Genomic DNA, 9,145 nt, shown 5'->3' with positions numbered 1-9,145 from the left:
CTTACCAAAAAATAACACAACACCAAAAAAAATATACAGAAGTATTCAATTTATAGCTAGGATTTCAACTAACAATAAAAGAGTTTAGACATCAGTAAAACATGTAATTAATTATAATAACATCTCCAACATAAATATTTGACTTAAGGGGTTCATGCAACCTGATCACACTCATCTAAAGACATAAATGTAGGAGTTTTGTTTCAAACTTTAATCAAAAGAACATAAATTTAGGAAGAAACCAATATTTTTGAAAGGCTGACATTCTATACCAAGTATCAAGTTCCATGGAACCAACCTAAAAAGTCAAACAATAACATGCTACAAATATTAACCTTTCAAAGCCTTTACAACTTAGTTTCACTAAAAGCATGCATAGCATTAGACAACCTTTGAATTGTGTCACTACCAACATTTCTGATCCAATACTTAACAATGCTCAAATAGTCTAAAATTATTAAACCTTCTACCACTCCGCCGCAATAGTTAATTTAGACGACCTTTGAATTTTGTCACCACTAAAATTCCTGATCCAATACTTAAAAGTGCTGGAATAGTCTAAAATTATTAAAGCTTCTACCACTCCGACACAATAGTTAAATTAGACCTCATTTTTGATTCCCTCGACGCTCTCATCAGTATTTTCAGGATAGCAAATCACAACATAAACTTACTTGAAATGCAAAACGATCCTAATAAGTCATACAAATTCGAAACAACAAATCTTTTGGAAGAAAAACAATAGCATTCCATGTCAAAACCAATAACACATCTCAAAATACTATCACCGCACATAATGTTACAAAAGATACATATATTATTTTTAAAACAAAGAAACAGAACAAAACATAACTCCAAAAACAATAATCTGAATATTAACCATATTTCATTTACTTAGAATTTTCAATTACAACCTACTACCTAATAAAGCTATATAGATTTAAATCTAATAAACTAAAAAGATACTAACAACTTCAAACTAATACCAAAAACTATAATTAAACTAATACCAAAAACTATAATCTAAACTTCAAAAGCTTGCCCAAAAGAAAAATCCTAAACAAACTACTAAGGTGAGGGAAACTTGTATGCTTCCGAATCTACATCAGAATCCCGGGAGAGTAGTGATATATGTTACCACCAATTTCATCCTCAGAGTTGATATCTCACTCCCCGGGATCCACTTGTTGTCCCTCATCATCATCATCCCCTGCCTCTTCTTCAAACACTTCACCCTGCACCTGCTCCTCTTGAGGTTCACCCTCCTCATTCACCTCATCTTCTTCTTCCTCATCACCTTCCTCATCTTCTTCATCATCTTCCTTCTCATCTTCTTCCTCATCTTCTTCCTGCTCCTATTCTACTTCAGGCTAAACTTGCTCGTGAACCACCGGTGGTTCCTGATGAACCCCAACAACAGCCTGATCAGCACCTTCCACTTGCACTTCCTCAGCGACTTGACGAGGGACCTCTGCAATAAACTGAACATACTCATCATCTGAGGAAATCTCCATATCAATAACTCCACCCTCGACATAGCCACCACACTCGACGTTTCTCCAACAGCACCCATAGACCTAGATGCCTTTAACTTCAAACCGACTTCAACCTCACCATCGCCACCACTATCAACTTCTATAACACCAACACAATCACTATCAACCCTAACCCTCTTATGCCCTGTTATTTTTTTTCAAGACCCTTAAATTGAGACATTTCAGCCTCCAACACATCCAACTCGCGCCGTAAAACTTTACATTTCCGATCAGCCTCGGACATGCAAATTCATGGCTAAAGAATCTTCAAGTTCAGATTTTCTCCTAGCCAACGACATAAAATACGATTTCTGATGTTCGCTCGAAACAGGAGGGAACTTTGACGAAGAACCGCCATTAAAATCAGCCATTTTAAGCAGCAAATCAAATTTCAGAGGAACTCAAAGTTTTTTTCTTTGAAATCGCTTTTGGAAGGTAGAATTTCACAAAGAAAACCACTTATGAAAATAAATAAATAGCAAACTGAAACCATTATGTCAATTTCGTGTCTCTTCATTTGCAATTTGCTACAGTGAAATAGTGCAATTGAAATTCGTAATGCATATATCTTCATATTCTATTTGTAATAACACTACAAACGTACTACACAAGAATAAGAATAAGAACATTCTAAAAATAGCTAAAAAGCTGAAATGTACTACGTAGTATATACAATCTGATTAATACTGAAAAATCACTCGGTAACAAAAACTTTTTTCGTCTTAAAAAAAAGGTACGAAAGTTTCCACTTACAACTAGCAAAACATTTACACACACTTTAAAATCACTCGATTTTTTATTTTTTTAAATTTTTTTTTTGTCTTTGTTTTTTTTTTTTTTTTTTTTTTTGATTTTATAAAAAATAATAATATTGCGATGAGCATATATGTCGTTCACAATTGAATTAATAGTCATTATCTTATATTATTATTCATCATTCTTTCCATTTTCACAATTTTCCCGTTTTTCATAAGGTTATAAATTAGAATATTTTACCTTAATTTCCCAATGTGTATGAAAGTAAGGTCTCCCATTCTTAATCCGTTAAGAAATAAATATTACATAGTATTAAATACAATACTAAATTCTATTCAAAAAAAAAAAAATACAATACTAAATTTAAAATTCTTAATTTTCCACAAATACAAAAAGAAATTAGATTTACTATGAACAATATCAACAACCGATATTTACCATTTTGGACTATCACGCGCCTTGCGTGCGATAGGACAAATAGTTAAAATAAAAAACCACGTGTCATTTTTATTAAAAAATACTAGTAACGTTTTATAAAGCATCTTCTCGAGTTCTCAAACAGAAGCAATTTTCTTCCCCACTTCCTTTTTCCGCCTTATCTCTCCAAAAAAAAAAAAAAAAAAAAAAAATCGTAAACCCTAGCTTCTTCGTCAACGATTTCTTCCATTCTTCATCCTTATTTTTCCTTAATTAGCTGTTCTTCTGTGTTTTAATGGCGTCTGGATCTTCTGGTTCAAAAGGTTTTGATTTCGCTTCGGATGATATATTATGCTCCTATGAAGATTATGTTAATCAGGAATCGTCTAATGGAAGTCACTCCGATCCATCTATTGGAGCTAACGCTAACAAGGTATTTGTTGGGTTTTTGAGTTTTGGTTTTGTTTTTGTGTTGATTTTTTAGGGTTGATGATGCTGTTTCGTTGAAGATTTTGATCGGATCCTAATTAGAAAGTTGTTGATGCTATTAATTGTTTTATTAGGGTTAATTGCTATGTCTTTTAGGATCAATTTGTTTTTGCTAAGTTCAATTTGTTTCCGTTTAAAAAGTTATTTTTGGCGATTTGTAGATGATGTAATAAATTTGATTATCAGAACCGTTGTTCAACGGCTTTCTTCATATCAATTCATTTGGTTGTTGAATCAGAATATGATAGTTGGTGTAGGTGCAAAATTTATGAATCTGGTGACAAAGCCATAAGCTTGGAGATTGACCATCTATATTATCTGTTACGACCAGCTATAAATTGCAATGCCTTTGAAATTGCGGAAGATTAGAGCTAATCTTGGAGCTAGAGCTCGTGGTTTCATGTTATTTATCTTAGGGATTTATTCTGTTATCTGGTTCATTATTTGGCTTTACTAAGATAAAAGCTTAGTCTGTTTTGTAGTTGTGTGACATTCACGCTTTGTTTGGATAACAAAGAAGGAAGGAAAGGAAGGGGAAGGAAAAAGGTTGAAGGGAATGGTCGAATGGAAAAGAAAGGGAGGGGGAGGTGAGCTCCATTTTCCGTCCAAATCTCTTTGCTTATTAAAGAAAGAGATAAAATAGATCTCTCCCTCTCCTTCCCCAAACACTTTATCCAAACAAGAGAATTTGTCCCCCTCTCTTTCCCTTCTTTTCTTTTCTTTTCCTTTCATTTCTTTATATCCAAACAAAATGTTAGTCTATTGCACTTTTGTGCTTAGTAAATGGATAGTGATTGCAGGAGAGTGATTGATGGAGGGTCTCATGGGGGAATCCGGGAATGATGGTGCTTTTGCTGTCACCTTTTTCCTTTATCTGTTTTCGTGGTAGGGTATCATATATTTGTGGAAATTTATGTATTTATTAATTTGTTTTAAATAAAGTTTGTTCAGATAACATATGAAAAATTTGACGTTGTGTGGTTTGTAAATGATCTAGATGGAATCATCCAAAACTATTCAATTCACCAAGTTAACAAATGATCACAGCTGTTGGTTGTCTTGGTTGATGTTTAGTTTTTTTTTTTTTTTTTTTTTTTTTTTTTTTTTTTTTTTTTTGATGATATTTTTTTAGAGCTAGCCATGCCTTTTGGTTCTGGATTTTATTATTGTTGGAATGCAAGTATGCTGTGGATGAAATAATGCTGTGGAACATGATATTATCTCAGTCTTCATTTATTAGGGAGGGTTAAAGCCTCTCTCTTCTAGAGCTTTTAGTCCAAACCACCGGTGGTAGTAGACTAGTAGCTGCTTTTTTGGGTTTCCTTTGATTGACATGTAACTGACCCAAATTTTTCATGGGGCTCTCTAGATTTGCTGTAATAACAAAGTAATAGCTGCTCTAGTTGGGTATTTAGGAAATCTATATAAATACAAGTTGATCAGGCTGATCAACTTGTATTGTTTATCAAGGGGTGTGGTGGTCTTTTCCTTGATTTAGGGGGTATGCAAGTAAATTCCAATCCTTATGTTGTTTACGTCTAACGGGATACGTTTGACAGATAGCAGAACTATTTAAGAACAGTTAGATAACTTTTTAGATCCCATAGCACCGTCAATTACCGTCACTGCGGTGTTGCTTTCGAGGCTTTGTCTTCTACGTTCACTTACTAGAATTGTTGTTTACCTTCCAATAATGGGTTTGTTATTGGTAATCAAGTAGTGTTGTTGGATTCCAATTTGTGGTAGATTAGTCCAGTTTCTTTCAATTAATTTTTTTTTCCTTTAAATTCTACTAAAAAAATTCCCAATAATGGTGGTTTCAGGTAAATTCACTACAATTTTAGTTTATTTTTTATTAAATTATTTTTAAATTATTTTTTTATTTTTTTATTTTTCATACAATAATCCGATAAAACTCCAATTTTCTCCGGTCCATTAATTTGGATTCCTTTGAACCAGCGCATGAAGTATTAAATTGATTACTTAGAGTGAATTCTAATTTGAAAGTAAATAATATGGAAATATAGATATATTTATCCGATTATACCTTAAATCTATTAAATTCAGCAGTTGTTAAAAGTTTCTCTCTCCTCGCAGCTACTTCTCTGCTCTGAGTTTCACTAATTTGTGAAAAGAACAAAGTTACTTTAAAGTAACTATGTCCAAACGAGCATTAACAGCCGTCTCTTAACGTGAACAAACAACCCGTTCCACTTTTGTTGAGTATAACGGTGTTAAGGAATATTAAACTAATAAAGCACAAAAACCAAGACAAGTACACCACCTGATTATCAAAACATGTTAATCAGGCTGATCAACTGGTGCCTTCTCATATAAGAGGCACTGTAATATTTTATTTGCTGCAATGAAGTTTAATGTAACTGTGGTTTAGGAATGGAACTTTAGCTTATTGTTTACTTAATGTTGACATCACTGTTCTACCCTTTACGTTAATAAAGAACAATATTTGGTGTTGTTTTTATAAATAATTATTCTGATTTTCTTAGCAGGATTTTCAGAAAAGCAGGATTTCGAGGTCGTCAGTGTTTCCTACAACTAATGCTTACAATCAGCCCGAAGAATCTTTGAGTCAAGAAATGGTTTCAGTAGTTGAAAGGACCATGAAAAAGTATGCTGACAATCTCATGCGTTTCCTGGAGGGAATCAGTTCCCGTCTCTCACAGTTGGAATTGTATTGCTACAACCTTGATAAGTCGATTGGAGAAATGCGCTCTGATTTAGGCCGTGATCACGGGGAAGCAGATTCTAAGCTGAAATTTCTGGAAAAACATCTTCAAGAAGTAAGTTACTTTTGCTTGACCTTCTGGGCATCTCGCTGAATATGTAAACCACGTGTCTTAAGCCATCTTAACAACAGGCCCTGTTTTGGCATTTATTAACAGAGGTTACTGCTAGTGGAGAGTCAATGTCTTGTGTGTTATGCATATCAAGGTAGCCTGTAAATTTTGAGCTTGGAGTTTATACACTTCTAGAATTAACAGGTATTAGTCGCAGCTTGAAGAAACCCCCAAAAAATATTTATCTTCCAAATGTTTTATAGGCATCACAGCTTGCTGCTATCTACTGTGTTGCACTTGTGCACTCCTGTAGTTCCCTGATTACACCTTTAATTTCTCTAACTATTTAGAAAAGTTCTGATGCCAACCTGAAAATTGTTTCTTTTGTAAGCTGTCTAGATAGTTAATAGTGGCGGCTTTGTAAACAGACTTTCTGCAGTATATAAGTTGGAATGCTCAAAGCTGACTGACAAAAAATTAGGAAGGGTAGTCATGTTGGAGAAGTGTGTTCTTTAGTGTTTTGTTAGCATTGACTCTACTTCAATTTACTCTCTTTGGGCAAATGGATCTTATTGAATTATGTGTTTTGGTTGCTGAGTTTATGTTGCTTCAGGAGCATCAAATCAAAAGACAAAAAGCTTTAATCTGATTTAAACATTCTCTAGTCAGGAGATGGTTGTTTACAATTTTGTGCATTGCTTAATTGATATTTCATCATTCTGCTGTGAGGTTTAATTTGCACCCAGCTTGTATTGCAAGATGATGCGACTGTAGGCTGTAGCAGAACCCTTTTCTTTTGTTACTCCCTCCGTGGTTTAATTAGTGTTACACTTATCAAATCCGGCCATGTTTTAATAAGTGTTACACTTCCTTTTTTTGTAAAAAAACTACATTAAAATATTATCTCTCTCTCCTCTCATGGTCCCCACTCAAACCCATCACTACTTTTTTTATTATATTTTTTCCTCACATACATTAGTTTTCAATAAACTATTTACCCCACTATCTTTCTTTTACAATTTCTTAACACCAACTACCCCACTTACATCTTATTTTATTTAAGTCAATTAAATTGCCTAAAATATGTGCAGGTCAAACTGTAACACTTAAAAAAAACACGGAGGGAGTATTTTTTATTTGCTGTAGGGGGGAGGGGAGACTTTGGGTGTGGGTGTGGGTCTGGGTGTGGCTGTGGTGTCTATCTGCAGGAAGTCTAATCATCTTTTTTTTTTTTGTTTTTTTTTAAAATGTGTGCCTGTTGATCTTATTCTTTTAATCTAACTGTAGGTCCATAGATCAGTCCAGATACTTAGGGACAAACAAGAATTAGCCGAAACTCAAAAAGAACTTGCTAAGCTTCAGCTTGCACAGAAGGAATCATCGGCTGGAGCACAGGATGAGAGAGCTACTGTATCTGCCTCCGAGACAAAGAATGATGATGTATCAGATACTCCTAACACCCAACTGGCTCTGGCCCTGCCTAATCAAATTGCCCAACAACCTTCCCACCCTGCTGCTCAGCAGCAGTCTATTGCACCTTCACAACCGTCATCACAAAGTCATAGCCAGATGCAGTCTTATTATTTACCTTCTAATCAGTTACCAAATCCTCAAGCTCAGTCACATCCATCATATCTTGCAGCTGATGCCCAGTATCGAACTCCTCAGATAGCACCACAAGCTCCCCAACAATCACAAACTCAAGCAAGTCAGACTCCACAGACCCAACAATATCCTCAGTATCAGCAGTGGCCCCAGCAAGTTTCCCAGCCTATGCAAATGCCACACCAACCACCAGTACAACCACCCCAGCAATCACCAATGCCCCCATCCCAGCAACCACCGAATCAGATCAGAGCTCCAGCTCCCCAGTCAAATATCTATCCTCCATACATGCCTAGTCAACCTGCAAATCCGCCTCCTTCAGAGGCAATATCAAGCAGCATGCCAATTCAGATGTCGTTTCAAGGAATGCCACAGGCAGGAGTGAATCGTCCAGAAGGAATGCCTTATGGGTATGGTGGGCCTAGTAGACCTATTCAACCCCAGCCTTCCCCTCCACATATGAAGGCTGGCTTTTCATCTCAGCCAGGTGATGGATATGCAACTAGTGGATCTCACCAACCAATCTCTTCTGCAGGGACATACATGTTATATGACAGTGAAGGAGGTCGGTCTCATCACCCTCCTCAACCAAGTCACTACTCTCAAGGCAGCTATCCTCCAACAAATCCTTCACTTCCAAATATGCCACCCCCAAGCAGTAACAATCTTATGATTCGCAGCCCTGCCCCTCAGCAATACGTTCGCAACCATCCTTATAATGAGCTCGTTGATAAGTTGGTGAGTATGGGGTACAGGGGTGATCATGTTATGAGTGTGATTCAAAGGCTGGAGGAAAGTGGGCAGCCTGTAGATTTTAATGCTGTGCTTGACAGGTTGAATGGTCATTCTTCAGGGGGTTCTCAACGAAGCTGGTAATGTTTAAAATAAATCCCGGTGTAGTGCATCTGCATCTATTATCATTGGAGTTGCACTGTCTATCAATGTTTATAATAAAAGCCTAATATGATATGCACGGTATTTGGTTGCATTTGGATTTAGAGGTCTAAGATCATTGTATATTTGGATATGGTACAAGTTGTCTTTCAGTACTCTTTCTTGAAGGATTTTGACAGTCTGACTATTTTATTATGTGAGATTGTCTTTTTATTTACCTGCTGTAGCTCAGTATATCTTCACTTTAGGGTTTGTCATTGTGTTGCTTGATAACTATTGATATAATGATATGTATCAAGTTTTGTTAAAAATCTGTCTAGTTTGGAGAATTATTCAAGGCTCACCTTCATGTTTGGGTCATTCGGGTCGGGTCTGGGTCGGGTCACTTTCAGGTTGGGTTAGCTAACATTCAAGTCGAGTGTAGGTCAGGTCAGGTCAATTCGGGTTTTGGCTATAACTCAGGTTAATTATCAGGTCGAGTTCGTGTCAAGTCGATTTATGTTCGGGTTGGGTCGATTTCGGGTCTAGTAGTTCGAGTTATATTTGTGTCATGTCGAAAACTAGTCGGATCATGTTTAGGTTGTTTAAATTGTGGATCAAGCTCAAATCAATAATTTTATACAGAGTATATTTCATTTTATGAGCTTAGCT

At 35.8% G+C, this 9,145-nt stretch overlaps 1 protein-coding gene across 2 annotated transcripts; it reads left to right on the top strand.

Moving 5' to 3' along the window:
- Positions 1 to 2,852: 2,852 nt before the first annotated feature.
- On the top strand, positions 2,853 to 8,711 carry LOC145620211 (uncharacterized). 2 transcript variants are annotated; one of them, XM_081674844.1, is made up of 3 exons: positions 2,853 to 3,141; positions 5,708 to 5,998; positions 7,283 to 8,711. In XM_081674844.1, exons 1-3 carry the CDS (start codon positions 3,004 to 3,006, stop codon positions 8,474 to 8,476), a joined length of 1,623 nt encoding a protein of 540 aa, XP_081530970.1. In that variant the 5' UTR covers positions 2,853 to 3,003; the 3' UTR covers positions 8,477 to 8,711. The 2 variants fall into 2 exon arrangements, with proteins under 2 accessions (XP_081530970.1, XP_081530969.1); XM_081674843.1 differs by having other exon boundaries at positions 5,705 to 5,998.
- Positions 8,712 to 9,145: the final 434 nt, after the last annotated feature.

The sequence above is a fragment of the Chenopodium album genome, chromosome 27 (genome assembly GCF_948465745.1).
Source record: "Chenopodium album chromosome 27, dcCheAlbu1.1, whole genome shotgun sequence".
Classification (NCBI taxonomy): Eukaryota; Viridiplantae; Streptophyta; class Magnoliopsida; order Caryophyllales; family Amaranthaceae; genus Chenopodium; species Chenopodium album.
Note: the sequence above shows the minus strand (reverse complement) of the source record. Positions and strands in the feature narration are given on the sequence as shown.